This window comes from Stegastes partitus, unplaced genomic scaffold (genome assembly GCF_000690725.1).
Source record: "Stegastes partitus isolate 25-593 unplaced genomic scaffold, Stegastes_partitus-1.0.2 Scaffold1364, whole genome shotgun sequence".
In the NCBI taxonomy this organism is placed as follows: domain Eukaryota; kingdom Metazoa; phylum Chordata; class Actinopteri; family Pomacentridae; genus Stegastes; species Stegastes partitus.
The window spans coordinates 24,057-44,024 of NW_007579095.1; the positions used below are offsets into that span (position 1 = coordinate 24,057).

The 19,968-nt window shown below is 43.2% G+C and overlaps 1 protein-coding gene across 1 annotated transcript in view; it reads right to left on the reverse strand.

Moving 5' to 3' along the window:
- Positions 1–19,968, reverse strand: part of cdh4 (cadherin 4, type 1, R-cadherin (retinal)) — a 135,918-nt gene that overhangs the window by 22,438 nt on the left and 93,512 nt on the right. Inside the window, exons 6-7 of the mRNA XM_008298967.1 lie at positions 14,304–14,476; positions 3,125–3,262 (exon numbers count right to left, since the gene is read on the reverse strand). Coding sequence (XP_008297189.1) covers positions 3,125–3,262; positions 14,304–14,476 — 311 coding nt within the window. The remainder of the gene's footprint in view (positions 1–3,124; positions 3,263–14,303; positions 14,477–19,968) is intronic.

The following is a 19,968-nucleotide window of genomic DNA, read 5'->3' on the forward strand; positions in this document are numbered from 1 at the left end:
GAAACAACACTTAAGAGCTCTTTCTTCCCTTCATGGTGTGCTGAAAACAACGCCAAATGGTAATGACTACATTATGTAGGACTAAATGACCTAAAACAGACCCCTACAGATATGAGACTGACATCAGTGCACTTAGAAAGGCTCTTATGTGTTCACTTCATTACGCAATAAAAACATAGCTACTGGCAACAGGTGTCTACCCTCACACTCATTTTTCATCTTATAGCAAATGTCAAGCCGGTGTCTCCTCTATTTAAACAAAGATGAAAGTCGAAGCAGAGGAAAGTGATAATCTGTGGCACTGCGACTCTTTCAGCTGTTTAGCAGCTGCAGCTCTACAGGTGAATCATAAACTATTCACAACTTTCAGCTTGTGTGTCTGCGAGTTGGTGTTTTCAGGCCCGCAACTCTTCTGAGCAACTCTCCTGCTCCTAATCATTGTTTAGTCAACGGCAGAGCACAGTACACTTCGGAGGATGTGATACACTTGATTAAATAGTTTGATTAGACCGACTGTGGCAGCACCATTGTCTTTCAGTTTATCACATAATGACGAACATAGCAGTAACATAGCACGTCCAGGCCCATGTGGTGAAATGAATAAAACATTTGGGATTTTTTTTTTCCTTTCCCCCAAATTAGCCGCAATATATCAGCTTGGTTTACACCCCCGCAAGCAATTTCGCTTAATTAACGTGCTTATGTTTTCTCTATGCCTCCTGCAGAGAGCAATGAATTCTTCTCGCGTCTGTCATACACAAATAATTACTGAAGTGCTCCAAGTCTCGTTGTTTGTGTGGGAAGCAAAACAAGTAGTCGAGATTGACAAAGCAGTGGAAGCAGCATCTGGTGGAGAACTATGTCTGTGCGGTGGATGTTAATGCCAGGGTGTGTGGCTGTCGGAGTCTGAGTGAAGGACAAAACAAAACACCTTTTTATTCCGTTTTACTCATTACCACATTTGAGTCACAAGCCAAAATTTGGTGAATTGCTGACAAGCTCGTTTATGCAGGCAAACCGAGGGACTATGTGTGGAAGCTAAGATGAGAAAATGTTCAGACTACACCCTTCCTCCAGCAAATAAAAAAAAAAAAAGCATAACAGCATCATTTCTGGCTCTTCCTACCCTCTAATTTCTTTTTGTACAGTCCCTACTAAATAATAGAGAGCATTTATCACAGTTTGTATGAGCACACATGTATATAAATGTCCATGTGTTTTTGCTCTTAAATCGTAACATGTCTGTTCCTGGCTTGAGGAGGGACTCTGGTCCAGATCTCCTCCTCAGTGTGGAGAAGTGAAGGAGCCATCAGCACAGATGGGGACGCGAGGGATGAAGACCGGTTCTGAGCAGAGCGGCAGTCTTGTTCTTTGAATTCTACCTCTGACAGCTGGGGAGCTCTTATCAGAGCATGCGGCTGGAACTGTACTGGCATGCACGCTGAAGACAGCCCCGCCGAGGAGACGGGGATCACAGTGTGTGACACTGACACAGTGCTCGCTCTGCCTCCGAGCTTTGCTGCAAACAGCATCTGTCTCTCTCTTGGAATCTTATACATCCAAACGCTCGCATAAAGAGCAGCCGCAACCCTGTAGGTCTGTGAGACAGCGGTCAGCGTTTGATCGTGCTGTACAACCAAGCTGAGAATAAATAAGTTATACATACAAGTTTCCTCATCAATTACCTTTCATGCTGTTGTTCTCACTCCTAAACCAAGAAACTCTCCACCTAACCACACTACAGAAAAGTGGGCCAACTGTGTTGTGGCTTCCTGTCAGATCATTGTGCAGATATCAGGGACTGAGGTCTGATGCCTCCAGACAAACCTCAACCACCAGAGGCACTGCAAGCAGCAAAAGTACAGAGAAGGAGCGTGAAGAAAAGTGATCTTGATCAGCACCTTTCTCCTGTCACTGCTTTGTATTCTGCATCCATTTCTCCTCATGTGTCTGCCCTTATCCTACAGCTTTGTCAGCTGTTGTATCACTTCTGTGTTCTCTGACAACACATTTCAATAGTGCTTACATCGCACAATTGTTGTCGCTGACATGAAGTAGATAATGTGTTTTCTAATAATATCTGAATGCAGTCTTTCACTTAGAGACCTGTGCAACCTGCCTAAGAAAAACATATCCTTCTGCACTACATAAAGACATACACCTTTATGGCACAGGCATAGCATGGAAATGAAACTGATACAGAACCAAGCCCTAACGTGAAACTCTGACCTACCTGTTCAGGTATACAGGTACACATTATTTTCAGAACTACAAGAATTATTTAGGTAAATTTACCCTTTAACGCTCTCAACCCCAAAACACTGCCAGAGGTTCTAAAAGGGGTGTTTTTCCAAAAATAAAAGATAAATAATAAATATCCAGACATAGCACTCTGCAATGGTCCTTGAACTAACCGACTTCTGGTTTGGTCGGGAAAAAAACAAAACAAATGTGGGCTAAAAATGAGGACATTTAATCAAAACCACTTTATCCTACACGCCTTGTTTAAAGAGTTTTCAAACAAATACACCCTAGCCACCAGAATCTGTAAAAAGTAATAATTCTATGCTCCTTAGTGCAACCAAGAAATGACTCACATGCAACCAACAAGCAAAAAATCAGGGACTTTTTGGCAGATTGGAGACGAGAACAGTGACAAATTACAAACATAAGTAGTAAAATATCTATAATATGTTGAGCCACCATTTCGTCCACTTGTTCAAAATGTTGTACATGCTGATACCATTTGTTCCCCCTCAAGTTTAGCTAAACCCACAATCAAAGAAATTCAATTTGAGTTCTTCTCTTTTATATGATTTATTGCATTATACTTTTGTCACACCGCACAAAGGAGATTTTTGAGTTCTCTCTATTTTGTGTTGTTTCCACAGAGGTGCAGGATTTTATATTGTAGTAAAAAAAAATAAGCCCACAGTGAGTAAAAATGTGACAGGAGCAAAAGACATGCTCAGAGTGTTTGGCTTTCAGAGCGTTAATATGCTTCAGTACCCTCTCCCAATATCTCAAAATTATATGTCAAATTGAAAAAAAAAAAGTTTAAAATACTTTCCATTAAAAAACAATCAGAGCGATTGGACTGTTTTGGGAGTGTGCGCTGACTCACCGTCCTGACTGTCAGCTCTGGGGGATTGTCGTTGATGTCGGTAATAGAGATGAGGGCTGTAGCCGTGTTGGAGAGTCCGAAGTTCAGGTTTCCCTCCATGTCAGTGGCCTGGACAATGATGGTGTACTGAGAGACTTTCTGTAAGAACAAGCAGAAAAAAGAGAACCCATGTTCACTGATGCGTATTTTTAATGCAACACTACAAACAAACATAGAACTGAACAAGTAAATATCTTCCATGTGACAATGACATACTGAGCAATATGAATTAACACATAAGTGAATGCAGGAAAGACAATTCCCTTGGATCTCTGCCACACGTTCACGCCTGTTTTTTTTTTCTTTTTTTGAACACCTAACTATCCACTAGAACAACTGGAGTCTGCTACACCTTTCCAGCTCAATAACAGATGACCAACACACATGCACAAAACACAAACAAACATACACCAAGCTGCAAAGAGGGAGCAGTGTGTCGGTAAAAGGCCCATCCATTATTGCCTAAAAGTCTTGGCTTTCCGCTGTGGGAACAGACTCGGATCATCACTCATTTTAATGGAGGTGCCGCCACGTTAAGATGCGCCACGGTGCTTCAGATAATACCAGGAGGTGAACGGGCCTTATTTAGTCCAGTTACAGTGAGAGGGGAGTTGGCCCCAGAGTGTACTGCGGCACAGACTGCATTATTACAGCACCATGACCAGAAAAAAAACATCAGACATTAAGCTTTGTTTGGACACGACCGCATGAAGCATCTAAAACAAAGAGGCAGCGCGTCCACATTCCAGTAACTCTCTGTCCATGGTGCTGAAAGTTCAGTCTGTCTCTAGACTCAGTGCTGGGAAGAGATCTGTCTGTGTGTGTGTGTTTCATCCTGACAGTATATAAGCCTCCCTGCATTGTGGTTTCTTTCTCTCCCTATTAATCTGTTTGGCCCAGGCCTCCATTGTATCACAGCAAAGAAAGGGAAAGACAGAGAATGGACGTCAAGGACAGACCACTGTTCATTGTGCGGGGCCTGCAGCTTTGTCGAACATCCACAATGCGTCCTACCAACGGGCTGATGTTGGTTTGTTGCTATAGGCTAACTTTGCCATATTCACTCGGGGTCACACTTCCCAATGACTTCATGGCCGGAGGCACTTATGACAGAGACTGCTGGGAGGAAACAAAAATAAACGCAGCGAGAGGTCTTGGAGCTGTAGATTGTGTATATCATGCTTCCTGCTGAGGTGGCACCTTCTTTGCTTTTTCATTTCTTTGAGTCATGTCTTTTTCTCCCCTCTGGTTTATTGTGTATTCTTTATTAATGCACATTATGTACCTCTTTTAATCCCCTGCTGTCTTTTTCATCACATCCTGGTTGCTCGGTGTTCTCTATCTCAGGCTCCCGTGTATCACTATATCTCTGTCTCTCCCTCCCACTCTTTTTTTTTTTTTTTTTTTCCCCCCCCCAGTCGTGAAGGATGCAGCTGATTGTTAGATCACTCAAAGCACTGAGGCTAGTTAAAACACCCAGCTGGAGTCATTTAGCATCTCTCCGAGTCATTATGAAGTGCACAGACATGTTAATCTGCACCAAACCAACCCTATTAATCTGTAATTTCAGTCCCAAAATTTGCCTCCCACTCTTTTTTTTTTTTTTTTTTTTTCCCCCCAGTCGTGAAGGATGCAGCTGATTGTTAGATCACTCAAAGCACTGAGGCTAGTTAAAACACCCAGCTGGAGTCATTTAGCATCTCTCCGAGTCATTATGAAGTGCACAGACATGTTAATCTGCACCAAACCAACCCTATTAATGAAAACTCAATACTGGCTGCCCTTTATTAGACTCATAATGAAATATCAATACCATCTCCCCTCATAGAGCGCTTCAGTAAATAGAGCCTCCAATGAATGTGTCTCTCTGCAGACTCATTTAGATCCGGTCATATACATCAATCTAGAAATAGCACCAGATGGCTGCAGGAAGCTAATAGGCTTGAGCTTTGACGGACGTCTCCTCCTCCGGTCAGGTGAAGAGAAATGAGTGGAGCTGAGCCAGCAGGTGGAGCTCTCACACAGTGGGGGGACGTGGCTGATGTGTCCTATCCTGCAGGGTTATATCACTCATCTGAGAGTAGTTGTGAGTTTATGGCCCTTAGTGCACACATACACATCCGCTAACGCTCCAGTGAGTGGGAACAGGTGGGACACTCAGACGCTCACACACACACACACACGCCTGGTTTGTACGCGCACGTGCACAGGCGCATCCAACACACACCGCCAGGCGCACTCTGATGTCCAAAAGTGGCTATGCGAACAGGCCAGTAAAGGGCTCTCTAATGAGTCCTATAGAAGTGCTGAACAGAAAATCTCTCTGTTAGATTAGAGTCCAGCACTGGCAGGAAATACAGCTTCTTGTCTCACAACCAACAGCAACAGTCCAGACTCCCCCACTGGCCTCGAGTGTCACAAGACTTAATCTGCAGACGCTGAAAGCCATCAGAGGCCACAGAAACAACTGCACGCAGGGCTCTGGCAGCAACAAAAAACCCAATCCCTTTTTCATGGGGACCAAATTAAGTAGTTTACCATCCAGGAGAGCAGAGAAAGAAAAAAGGAAAATGGCTGTAAGCTATCAGGGTTATAGCTGCTCAACATGTCAAGCCGAGCAGCCGTCAGGACTGGTGGAAAAAGCTGGCTGGTAAGCAAATGGACTCGAGCTCCAGTGGGACAGACTCGGTGGAAGTAATGGCCTGAACTGGTAAGGCAGTGTCGAACAAGAGATTGGAAAGGAATGGTTTTCTGGCAACACATGTATAGTGGTGAATTAATTGTACCTGAGCTGAGTGTGCATTTTCACTTGGTGTGCTGTAAAGGACCACTCAAGGAGGGTAAAGAAAGCGGGACCAGATGCGTAAAAGACTTGCTCTTTACTCGTGTCGCTTGTGAATTGTGTTCCGGCTTGCCGGGCTCCTACCGGCCACAGTCATTAGCTTGTCACTTACAATCTGTCTCAAATGGCGCAGCACTCGGCTTAAACTGTAGAGTCCAGCTCCCCTCTTCCTCCTTCCACTGCACTCCCCGTCTACCTCAGTGACCCTCGGTGTCACTGACCACCACTACAGTTTCATTTCAGTTCGGCTGGGATCACCTCAATTAAATTTGCTCGCTTTGATTTGATACGATTCGATTCCTTTTCATTAGATTTTTAGTTTAGTTCAATTCAGTTCAATTTGTTTCACTTCAGTTCAGCTCAGTTACACATCCACGTTGCCAATAAAATCTGAGACATCTGGTGGAGTAGGTGGAACTCTGAAATACAGTTTACATGTATACAGCTATTCTCTCTCTTTTTTTTTTTTTCAAAGTTAACACCAAAAAATTCAAAAAGAAGTCTGTTTGGTCTCTATCTTCATTTTCTATGCTTCTCTTTATCCCTTGCAAAGGATGTCTCTCAACTTAGGTTAAGGACAGAAGCAGCCTGAAGAGAACACGAGTCAATGGAGACGTATTGTCAGCAGCACACTGAAAGCTCTTTGAATCCCATTGTAGAGACACTGACTCAGATACGTAGGTAAATCTGAGATATAAAGTCTGAATCCACTTGATTAGATACGCCTCCACATTTACGCAAACAGCTCAAAGTCACACACTGGATAAATAAAAAGCCGTGAGTCACAAATGAATAAAGCTGCTAAAATAAAACACGGAGATTGGGCAAGAGGTTTAATTAATCGTCCAACTGAGCATTGCAGTACAATACACAGGGCAGGATTAAGCAAATGTGAGCACGATGGACATGCTGTTGCCAGAGTTGCTGGCTCCGACGTGTCACAAACACATGAGAACAGTAAAGCCAGACTGCAGACAAATGCTTCTTGCTGTGCAGCGGCAGATCGTGTTAGGTGTCTCACAAAGAGGAGAGGGAAGTTGGTCATCAAAACTAGTAACTAAGAAAGTTTCTGACACTTTGCTGAATCCAAGTCTTTAACAATAAAACCATCCATCCATCCATCCATTGTCCATACATAGCGTAATCCTCACTAGGGTCGTGGGAGGCAGGGGACACCCTGGACAGGTCGCCAGTCTATCACAGGGCTACACTTAGAGACAGACAACCAAGCACACTCACATTCACACCTACCGACAATTTAGAATCACCAATTAACCTCAACATGTTTTTGGACTGTGTGGGAGGAAGCTGGAGAACCTGGAGAAAACTTCATGGGGTGAGCATGCAAACTCCATACAGAAAGATCCCGGTGCCCCCACTGGGACGTGAACCGGCGACCTTCTTCTTCTGCTACCAACCGCGCCACCTTGCAGCCCCAATAAAACCAGAAGAAGACTGTAAAATCACCATACAGAGAAGACGAAAAAGACAAAAAAGACCTGTAAATCTCCTACTATGGATTATGTGACAAGTTTCTGACATACTGTATGAAGATGATGGTTGGTCTAATAGTGTGATGTAGAGCATACAACAGAAGCAAGTACACAACTGTAATATCAATTTAATGTCAGATAATTCAAAACTGCTTCACCTTGTATTTGAATGGCAGGGAATTTGCTCTTATGTGAAATGAAAAAGGCAATTTACTGAGATTCAAATCTTACATATTTTTTAGTACGTCCACAAAGATTTCAGCATAGAGGTTACACGTGGAGCTCAGATTTTTGAAGATGCCATTCAATTTTTTTTTCAGCTGCTCTTTGCTGGAGGGGTTATGTTGCACTAACTTCTCTTTAAAACACCCGACAGGTGCTCTGCTGGATGCATGCTTGGAAAGACCTGTTTTTTTTCTTTTTCCTTTTTCAAAAACTCACGTGATTTTACTAGTGCGCTCTGGACATTCATGCTGGAACATTCCTCTTCTGCCAAGCTTCTGCAGACTGGGACTCATTGTTCCAGTCAGTATTTTGATATTCACAAGAATTCATGATGTCACCAACTAATGTCACCTCTAAAACACATTTTGTACTCATGCGGCCCCCCTCCGTGCTTCACTGTCAGGACCATGCATTCACCGTTCACAGGTTCACACCAAACAAGCTGGACCCCATCTGAGCCAAACAAATGTATCTTGGTGTCTTTGCAAACAATATGCTCCCACCATTAATCAGGCTTATTTTCCATTTTGTTTAGCAAAGTTTAATCCAAATGTGTTTGTCTTGGCTGCTGTTGGTTAGGACTGACATGAGCTCTCCTTCACTCTGTCTGAGCTGTCACAGCCACTCAGACACTGTGCCAAGTGTGAAACATTGGCGCTTCTGTTTTTGTGGAAGTATTACTGTCTGTTATGTCATTTTGGGAGTCACTGCAACTCCGATTAGTGGTGCTTTGACTCGCTCTATACCTCCTGAATAATTCTACAACTGTGTCTCAGTCTGTTGCTGATGTTGCCTGGATACTTTTTCGATCTTAATCTTACACTCATATTTTTCAGTTCCTCTGGCAATTCTTGTCCATGTAGAGCCATAATGAAGAAATGCAGATAGAGATAGCCCGTAGGTCCAAAACCTGAGAAGGTTCTGGTGTTGTCTCAGCTAACTGGACATCACACGTATACTCAGATTGAATTCAGTGATCTCAGGTTTGTGTGTCAGTGACCACATGTGTATTCACTTTGGTGAAATAGTGCAATTATTAAGACGGAATACAGATTTGAATTATTTGACATTTAAATTCTATGTCACAGGGTTGTACTCACCTCTGTTGTATACTAAACAGTGTCCACCTTAGTTTTAGTTAATTACCAGTAAATGCGATTAGTTTTACAGGTAGTTGGTCATGAACCCAAGTGTTGATTCTCTGGTGGTCATAGGTATCTATAAGAAATTCTGCTTTCTTTGCAAAATTTTGTCAAGATATCTTCGTCTGGACTGAAAAACTTCCCAAAACTTCCCAGATGAGCTCTTTCAATAAGAGTCTAATCTTTCAACTTTAAGGAAGATAAGAAAGTTTATAATCCAATGAGAATGAGAGGAAGGTTATTTGGACCTCCAATTAATCATTAAAATCCTCGGTCCTGTTGTTACTTGGGGACACAAGCCACCTCTCTTACAGGGTAATGGTGTAATCGACGGCAAGATGTGAAAACTTTGTTGTACATTTTAGATAGGGTTGTTCTGCATATGCTGCAAAATACGGGACCAAAGGTTATTAGGTATTTCCTCTCCCAAATTATCCTTCGATAAGAGCTGTTGTTGCATTTCTCCGTTGGCCAATGTGAAACTTTTAATATGTGCTGTGCTGCTCCGCCGGCTCTGTGGACCTCACCTCCTCCAACTGCAGCTCATCTGGGGGGTATTTAAAAGCTGAGAAACTGCACTTGTATGCCTTTTGGCCACAACGTCTGCCTGCTTACACTCAAAGTATTTGTGTGTTGTGACCGTTTTTTGTCAGAAGTTAGTTTACAGCTGTCTTGTATGTTGCTGTCAGGAAAAGTAGCGGCTGTGCTCTTAAATGTCAGTGAATCAAGTAATTACTTGAAGTTATTTCCAACTTGCATCTTAGTAACTACCTCTGGCTCCTGTTTTATGAGGCACCATAGGGGAGATGAGCAATTTTTTCTCAAATTCAATTTTCTCTTATCTTTTGTGTTGATAACAAGTTAGTTTTAGGAGTGCAACACTTCTTCGTCTGTTATTATTATTAATATTTACTGTTGGGGTTTTATTTCTGCTCATCTGGATGTTTTTTTTTTGACCAGGGCTCTCCCTGAAGTCAACGTTAAGCTTCTCGAGCTCACAATAAAAACTGAAATACTGACTCCTCATATTCTTCATGTTGTTTTCTCTGCTTTCCCAAAGACAAACTGTGGACATAATACACATATTGTATTTTAAACAAATATGTTTTTACCCTCAAGAATTCAGGGGTGTAGATGAAGGACGACAACTTGAACTAACATAAGAGCAGACTTGTAACTTAAAGGGCAGAAGTGAAATAGTTCAGGCTTTACTGAAAACAAAAGACAGTCCAACTCAATACAAGTAGGTGTACATAGGGCGCATTACAAAAAAAAGTGGATATTGAGTTATATTTTCTTGATTGAATGTTGTCTACAAGCAGTCAACATCCACCTACATGCATCAATACTCTTAATTCAGCAACCAGCTCACAATCCTCAGATGGCTTCGCTGTCTGGCTTCTGGAGCTCCGGTGCAAGAAGACGAATTAACATAACTCAGCATCTCTGAGACAATAAAGCCCCAGGCCCATTTAAGATGCCGGCTCTCAGCCTGTATCCCCCAGTCGGGCTCCGCAGATCCTAATAGTGCCAGGCTGTGGGCACTCATGTCCTTGAGGCAGTCCAGGCGATGTCCTAATCGACGGCGAGACAGTCCAACGCGAGGCTGGCATCGGCTCTGGGGACAGCCTGGTGCCGGGCAACACCACACCATACAGGACCAGGCTGTTCCAACCAGGAGCTCATGGGAGATTGAGACAGCCTGGGGTAATGAAAGACAACAGCTCTGCCTGCCAGTGGAACTATTGCCATAGAGAGAGGGCACGAAAGGAGAGCGTGGACGCCAGCTGTGGCACTCTGGCATGTCCCACTCTGCTACCTGCTGCATCAGAGCTGTACTTCATTAGAAGTGTGCTTCCTCCATAATGGACGGATGGACCAGTCTGCTTCTAGTGCAGCAATGATGCTAAAAAAAACATGTAAACAAAACTGCAAAAACCTTCACTTGATGCTGCAATGGTGATTTCTGTCTTAATTCTGTCCACCGACCTCAAACACAAACCCACAACCACATCGAAATAGTCATGTTCTACTTGCAATAAGCATACAAGTTGGTTGGTTAGCTTGTTAGCCTGTGGGTGGGAGCATGTGGAAGGTTAGAGGTGGGGAAGTGAGGGAGAATAATTGGTATTCAGCGATGTCAGAGGTAAGTGATACCAGGCTAACCTCCATGTACCCCTTGTTCTCCTCAACACGAGAGAACCTGCTTCACCCCTTAATTAGGACATGAATATTCTAATTAGACACCAGGATGGCGGATGAGGATTAGCTAAAGCCAGAAGAGAGATGGGGAAAGGAGAATGCACAGTATGTAATGAGCACGCTTTTACTGTGCATTCACTGTCAATATCATGTTTTTTTGCATAATGTCACGCGTGTTCTCCGCTCTGGCAGCACAGATCCACTGTGACACCTGTGATCTCATGCTTCATGCGTGCTGCTCCTCCTCGCCCAGCGTGAGTTCTGCCGCGTATAAACAACATACGTGTCCGCACACATGCGCTCATGTGTCGGCGCTTGTTTGTGTTGATGACCTTGACAGCAGGTGGGTGAACTCCCAGGTGTGTCCCAGTTTTAGTGGGAGGATCACAGGCAGGTGGGACTGTGCCTGGCTTGATGTGTCCAGATTAATGAGCTTTCTCTCACTCATATCAGCTGCTACTGCTGCCGCCTGGGCCAAGCTGGAAACAGGGACACAGACCTGGCCCGCATTCACTAGACTCATTTATATTGTCCCACAAATGTGCCACACTATCATGCCGTGCCAGCGCCATATAAAATTTGGATAAGGAAGGAGCATTGATGTATTGTTTCTTCTGTTATCAAAACCTGGTTCTGTTCTTGAGATTTTAACCGTAATTATTCTCTAAATGCGCCCGCTTTACTGTTGGTAAAATCCTGTTTTAATTTCCAAAGTGTTGCCTGGCCAGGTTTAGTGCCGAGAGAGGGACCGGTGGGACTTCTCAGAATATAAACATTATGAGACACACTCAATGGTGCTTTTATGTTGGTAGTAAAATCAGCCAACGAAGTTATGAGGAAGAGATGATCCTCATAACGACGGCACGTGGATTTGGATGTTTCCTCGGTTTTTTTGCTCGTTGCGTTCTCTCCTTTTTATTTTTCATTTTTCATCTCGCACCGCAGAGAGATAAGGATAAGCGTGTGCATCTGTGCGAGAGACACGCTGGAAGATGAACAGTCTGCCATGAAACGCTGCTGCCCACAGTCACCTGATGCAGCTTGGGATAAACAAAAGTTGACCCTACGTGACCTCCCTCATTAGCAGAATAAGATGGAGGATGGAGCGGGGATGATGTGCTCCGCGGTGTCGGTGGTGTGTGGGCTGGCAAATAACTACAGCAGAGCAACAGACACACCAGCAGCGGATGAGACGAAAGATGACAATGAAAAGAGCACTCCTGCGACCTCGCCAGCAGAGAGGTGCCGGATTTACGTGGCCATTATATCTGCCCTACGCACCGAGATGAGCGTTAAATATTTGCCTGTCAGTTTTATATTTATACACAAAACAAGCAAATGAATGAAGTTAATGAGTGAATTTTCTGCTTGGTTTGTTTGATTTGACATCTTTAAAAGTGGCTGAAAGTTATGCAGATTTTTTTTTTAAGCTTTAGTTAGATGCAGGGATCAATCTGTGCCCGGCAGCTCCTGAAATTGCAGGTGGGTTTTTATTTACTGGGTCATTTTATATACTTGTGTGTCCAGAAGAAATGCAGTCTATACAAAGAACTCAAGCACACTGAAACCATTTAATTATATTAACACGACGCCTTGTCGTTGCTTTTTTGTGGGATCAAACACGTCACCTTACCTCCTAAATGCAGGAACTACGATAAAGTCCTCAAACAGCATGAAGCTTTCTGGGTTTTTACACTTCAAACACTGGTTTCTGTGAATTTTAAACGACTTTGTTACATTTTTTGTTCTTACTTGAATTGGGTAGACTGTTTCCTGCATGTCTCCCTTTTTTCCTAAACATCAATCCACTGGAATTTCTTATCTGAACACATATTACCAGTTTTATTTAACAATGTGACCTGTTGATTGCGTTCATTTATGCATGCATATTTAAATGCTGCATTCATTATGGAGGCTTAGATGCTCGTACTGGGGAGAGTCTCGGGTGAATTTATTATTGCGGTGATTAATTAGTCATTGCAGCCATTCTACATACATCAGCTTATATCTATGGTAATTTCTGTCTTTTATCGAAAGCTGTCATTTGGTGGAATTTGGTGATGTTTTGCAATTCACGCCTTCCTATAAACGTGGGCGATGTTAACTGGTTCCGGACTTACAGCCACTCACGATTTCAGATTGCTTCTGTTAGTACCAAACCATTTAAGTGTTGAAGGTCTAGCACTGAAATGTTACCGATAAATGTATTTGTTAGACCATGTGTGGGAGTTTAAAAAAAAAAAACCTTTAAAAGCATTTTCTATCACCTATGCAACCGTCTCACAAAACAGATGTGCGAAGAATTCGTTTGTCTTAAAGCAAGTTTGCAGCAAAAGTTGAACATTGAAATGATTCTGCTTGCTTGAGAAAACACTTCAATATAGTTTATTGGTGAAAGTGAACGGCTTCAGTGTCATTTAATTGGGTTATTTAACAAACATTCAGGGAATCTTTTTAGGGAATCTTGTCAAATCAGATTTACAGATGAACATTTGATAATAATAAAAATTGATCAGATTTATATAGCACTTTCTAGACACTCAAAGTTGCTTTACACTGTCAGTTATTCATCCACACACATTCATTCCGGTGCTGGTAGCTACGATTGTAGCCACAGCGGCCCCGGGGCAGCCTGACAGAGGTGTGGCTGCCATTCTGCCCCCTCTGACCACCACCTCAAACAATCCATTCAAACATATTCACACCAGGTAAGGTGGGTGAAATGTCTTGCCCAAGGATGCAACGACCAGGTTACAGAGTGGAATCAAACCGCCGACCTTCTGATCACTGAGCGACTCGCTCTACCACCTGAGCCACAGCTGCCCCATAAGTCATTTTGAGGTGAACTTATGGCCAAAATGGGCTGACATGGAGCTGTACTCATTAAGGATCTTACTTTGCTGCTGAGTGAGAGCTACTCCTGTGCTCAGAGATGTTGCAGGGGTTTGAGTCTGATGCTCTGGGTGACCACCAATTCATTTATTTTGTCTACAGTGATTGGTTTACAAATTACTGTGAGTGGATTTACATGTATACACTGAAGTAGAAATACATGTCTGGATAGTAAAAAAAAGTAAACTTTGATTTGTATTATATCACAATGTGACATTTTTCCAAATTTACTGTAGACACCGGTTATGTACAACTTCCTTGAACCTTCCTAAATGTTTCATCTTGTAGTCAAGCGGGCAAATTGATCGTACCAGAACCACAGAACACACAGCCTGGACACTCACCTCTCTATCCAGGCCGGCTGCCACTGTCACTATGTCTCCAGTCTCGCTGTTGATGGTGAACATGTTGGGGATGGGGCTGTGGGGCGTCTGTGAGAGGATGCGATAGCGCACCATGCCGTTCGCTGTGGTGGAGTCGTCCGAGTCCGTGGCCGTCACCTGCATCACAGATGAGCCTGTGGAGAGAGAAAAGACAGTCAGCCGGCAGCACTCAGGGTGAGGTACAGTAGAATAATCGGAGATGTAGGCGACGCACATCAGCACAGAAGAAGTCAAGCTGGGAAGAAAAGTAGGGAAGAAAAACAACAAAGTGACATTCATTAAAATACAAAGATGTGCTTCTCAAGGTCCTTTGCACACATACGTTTAAAAAAAAAAAAAAAAACCCACATACAGCAAAATGAAGGTTTTTTTGTAAGCCCATTATTGTTAATGAAATTGTGAGAAATATCAAAGAGTTGAAGGAAGACTAAGAGAGGACTCAGAAGACAACAAACCCATTTATAAACTTGAAACAAGTCAATCAGACTTTTCAAATTGCTGTGACATTCTCTGTTCTTTGACAAACAACTTTTAGAGCCGGAGCTATTAGTGAGCATCGTACAAAAACACAAACAAAATCTGTTAAATAAGCCCCTATTTTAAGCTGTGCTGTTTTGTCCTCTGTATGTTTCAAGCTTATGGGGCAAAGTTTGCACCTCTGCAGAGTCCATTTCGTAATGAGCAGCAGTGGGTCTTCTGCCATTTCCACCATCCATTATTTCAGCCTTCAGCAGCACCGTGACTGCCCTTAATGCTTCGATACTCTCTGCCTATTTGTCTTAGAATCACAGATAAACACTGCCATTTAAGGCCGACAGCACAGAGGTGGCGAGACGGAGGGAGTGTTTGCGAGTGTGTGTGTGTGGGAAAGGAATGCATGTATGTCTACATACACTTCCTTCCAGGCACATGTGTGCATCTGTATGCATGTGATTGTTTGTGTCCTCTCAGCATGTATCAGGGCGAGCGCTTCTGTGTCCTCGCATCTTCCCCGAGCAGAATTATTGATTTGCACGAGTTTGTCAGCTGGGCTCACAAATGCGACCAGGCAATTAGGAGCACTTTGTGCTGGAAAGAGGAGAGATCACCTCGCCTCTCTCTCAGGGTTCTGTGAAAATGTCACTTTCCATCAGGCAGCCATTTACAGGCTGCTGCTGCTGCTGCCGCTGAGAGAAAAAGGACTGTCAGCTTGCAGCAGGGGGACAGCAAAGAGAAGAGACGGCTGAGGCACAAACATGCTTGAATGAGAAGATTGTGTAAGTGGAGAAAGACTTAAAAGGAGGAAGACAAGGACACAGGAGCTGAAGAATAAATAGGAGACAGGAAAACAGAGAAAAAGAAAAGTGGTAATTCATGTGGCAAGATGCCGACATGTTGTAATGTATTGCCTAAATTATAATTTTGATTACATTTCTGGTGACTTTAAAACATGTTTTCACTGTTTTCATGCTAGTAGGCATCAAAATGTCAGCAACTAATGCATAAGCACTAATGATGGAGGGTGCTACGCTGAGCAGGGACCAGCTCAGCGGTTTTGAATTAACACATCAAAGCAATCAAAATCAGTCAGCACAAAAAAAAATAAATAGAACATGTCATGTGTGTTTTAGAACAGGGCAAGTGGTAGCTAAAGGAGAGAGTCAAGCTTTTGCTTCCAAATCATAAATGTAAATGCCTTAACCAAAGCTGTGGGAGCTGCTGGATTCACGGCGGATTCGGCGTTCGCCTGTGGGTCTGAGCGGTTACAGGTGTCTCCATTCCTATAATTGGGTCTAGATGGCACCATCATTCCTGTGACAGCCTGCATGGACACGATAATTGTAGCCTCAAATTCTATTTCAAACTTCATTAAGTTTCAAAGCGGGATTTGTCACTTTGACCAGCAAAGGAAAAGAAGAGAGTCCAAGGAAAGAGAGTAAAAAAAAAGAAAAAACAATTACTGCCATTCCACTGAGGACAGCGTCAATATATAATCAACCTTTCCAGTCCTGCAGGGAGGGACGGGACGTGATGAATCACATGTTGCTATCTTCAATTTCAGGACTCGGTGATATGATGATGCTTTCAGATCCAAAACAGGGAAGGACTATATTCCTGAAAGGGTTAAACTCTGAGCCTGCTTAATTCCTATTTAATTTGAAGACTAATTCCAAATCCTAATTGCTTTTCCGCCAAAATCACTGGACCTGAAAATTTGGTGGCAGGCGTGTATATTGTTGGCCATTTTGCTCACGTGACTGGAGATCACCGGTGAGTTCTATCTGCTGCCTAAACATTAATCAGCCGGAGTCAACATCTGCCTCCCAATTAGAAAGAGATGGAGTAAAAAACAGAGGGAGACGGATACAGACGGAAAGAACAGCGACAGGGAGATAGACACACGCTGATTAAAAGATAGGGGGAAGAGGAGAAAATTGCCGAGCAGAAGAAGAGAGCGAAAAGATTGAGAATAGTGGTGAGGGAGTTTATAAAGACCACTAAAAGCAAAAGTACAAGGGGAAGTGAGGGAGCGAAAGGGCAGGGGATGGACAGTATAAGAGGATAATAATTCTCATCAGTCGAGGGAAGATAGAGGTTGTCTTTCAGGAGGAAAGAGTGGCCACGGTACAGTAGATAGAGTCGGAGAAGGAGAAGCAGAGGTTGAGAGGTAAGGGAGGTAAGAGAAAAGGTTGAAACCCGGTGAATCACGGTGGAAGTCATGAAGGGGACGCAGAGTTTTCACACGAGAGCCTCTAATGGTGTCCACTACACTGTGAGGACACAAAGCTACGGTCAAACCATTTCAACCATTCAAACATGGACACTAGAAATGAGGTCTGAAACTCGTATTCGCACGTTGGAACAAAGGCCAGATCAAAGGTGCTCTTTTCTAATCTTTTTTTCCTACAGCGTGTTCGCCATGTCGACGCTTTACTGCTTACAACCGCTGAGTGGGGGGGGTTATCTCTGATGTCCAGTCCAGTAGTTTGAGCACTTCCGAGGCTTGGATGGGTCTAAAATTATCCCGGTTGAATCATCTGTACTAAACATGAGCAGTTGCATTAGCTGCCTTTCTAAAGGAGCACTTCACTGATTTACACATGGATGACTTCACCTGTCATGGCGAGAACTACTTAACCTATAAAAAAACATTTGTATAACTTGTTTTTATGACATCACCCTGCGCTGACACAGTAAGATGATGTCATTGGGTTTATTTTAGTTTGGACTCTGAAAGCTTGATTTACCAACTAGGGGCAAAAAACATGTAGGTGTCTGAACTACAGGAAAGTTCTGATGAAACACACTGTTGAGCTGCAAATGTTGGAACGGTAGGATCCTTTTTGAGCTTGATGCACTCTGATTAAACTCAAGTGGTCTTGGACTAGTATTTCTTAAACTTGTCAGCTACAAGTCACAACCTTCACGGATATGCTAATTAACTGGAACCCGTCAAAATGAAAGTAACTCGACACTCTGAACCCCAACGAGCTGGCGGGTTTGAAAAGCACGCTATCTTTTAAAAATCTGCAAAAATACACCATTTATCAGAAAGTGAAACTGAAGACATCATCAGATTTCTAACTTCCTGACGTCAGGAAAATGAACCCAAATTTAAGCATTTTCATCAAAATCGCTTTATTCTATCTTACTTTTCTTTCTTTTTTTAATTGCCCCAAAATTACAAGTTAATTGTTCTAATTAGATTCTGCCAAAAACAAAAAATCTGAGAAAACATGAAGCCATTAGTGACTCAGCTGCCACCAACAGCTACATGACAAAAACACAGGCTGTGTTTATACAGAGCAAATAGAAGACAAGCACAGAAACAAGTTTAAAAAGGTAGTAAAAATATCTTTAGTATGCAGAGTCACGGACTGCACGGTGGCCCGGTTGTTAGAAACGTCACCTCACAGTTAGAAGATCGCCGGTTCACGTCCCTGTTAGGACGCCCGGGATCCTTCTGTGTGGAGTTTGCATGTTCTCCCCGTGCAGTGTGGGTTCTCTCCGGCTTCCTCTCACAGTCCAAAAAACATGAGGTTAATTGGTGATTCTAAATTGTCTGTAGGTGTGAATGTGAGCAGCTTGTTTGTATCTGTGCGCGATAGACTGGCGACCTGTCCAGGGTGTAATGAGTCAGCCGGGATAGGCTCCAGCTCCAAGCCTAGTGAGGATTAAGCGGTGTATAGAGGATGGATGCAGACTCACCTTTTTTTTTTTGCCAGAGTTGGTAACTCCTGCACTTGGAAAAAGTTCTTTAAGCTGATTCTTTCAATTTTTGCAAAATGAATAGGCAAAGAAACTTTACTTTTTCTCTCTTTTTTCTGATTTATTGCATTTTAACTGAGCCATGCTTCACAAAAGACACTTTGGAGTTCTCTCTACTTCTACACATTGTTGTGCTGTTTCCATAGAGGTGCAAGACTTTACATTGTAGTAAAAAAAATGAGGGTTCAGAGGGTTAAAATATTAAAAAATTTGTTATGATTCTGAATGGCTTCTTCCTGACGAGAATGGTGGTACTCACACATTCAACACATTTCTGTGCGGTTATGTAAAGAAATGTGTTTTGGGTAAGTGCAGATGTGCAAACCTCCTGAATCTCAACAACGTGTTGTCAGAGCGGTTGATCCAGCTCCTGTTGGGAGGCTGGTTTGAAACAGAAAAACAATAAACATCATACCTAGAATCTGTTCAATGCTCAGGGGCATCACACTTTTTTACAGTTACTCACCATCACAGTGAGGAAAACATGACTTGTCAGAAAGGCAGCTGAAAAATGACGCCCATAGACAATATTATGAAACTTCTCCAGAGAATTTTTTTGCTGGCTGAAAACAATAAACTATTACAAAAAAAAATGTTAATTGGCCTGCGTGAGAATAGGGAACGTGTGTCTAAACTAACTACGATGATGGGTTTTATGAGAAATTAACAAACATCCGATGGGACAGCGAGTCAACACACAGCATGAGAAAACACACAGATGAGTCAGTTTTACTCGTTGGTCGTGTCTGCAGGTAAAAGTGATTTCCTGCTGCACACTGCTTGCCTGTCACAGACAACTGGTAAAAAAAAAAAAAAAAAACTGTCTCTCACAGTGAGGTGGCACCGCTAACGCCTGACCCTCTGTGTCAATATAAATTCATGTGACCCTGATGTGTTCTCTGGAGTGGCACTACAAAGGCCTCTACACCCCTGAGCATCCACCACCTCCTATTTGCCCCCATCACTCCATCTCCCCGCTCTTATGCCAATCCCTAATTAACCTCCCCCCCTCCTTCCAGCTCCACCAGGCAAGATGGTGAGAAAAAGCCTCTTAAATCTCTCTGCAACAGTTAGGAGAGAGAGAGAGGGAGAAATGCAGTTCCCCTGTCCCCCCTTGGGAGGGTAAATCGAGTGTGAGAGAAGGCACTCAGCTGCTGGTTTTGATCTTGCACTCTCATTTCAGAAGGCCCTTTTTGAGAAAGACGGTCCATAAAAGGGAACAACTTTGCTGTCAGAGTCGGGGAGAAGGGGGGGAGGGAAGGAGAAGGACAGAAACATCACAGGGCAGATGTTCTGAGTACGCTGTAGCCTCAGAACACAAGAGCTTTCTGAAGAAGTCACGCCATCCCGCTGAATCTTTATCTGAGGCCACTTAACA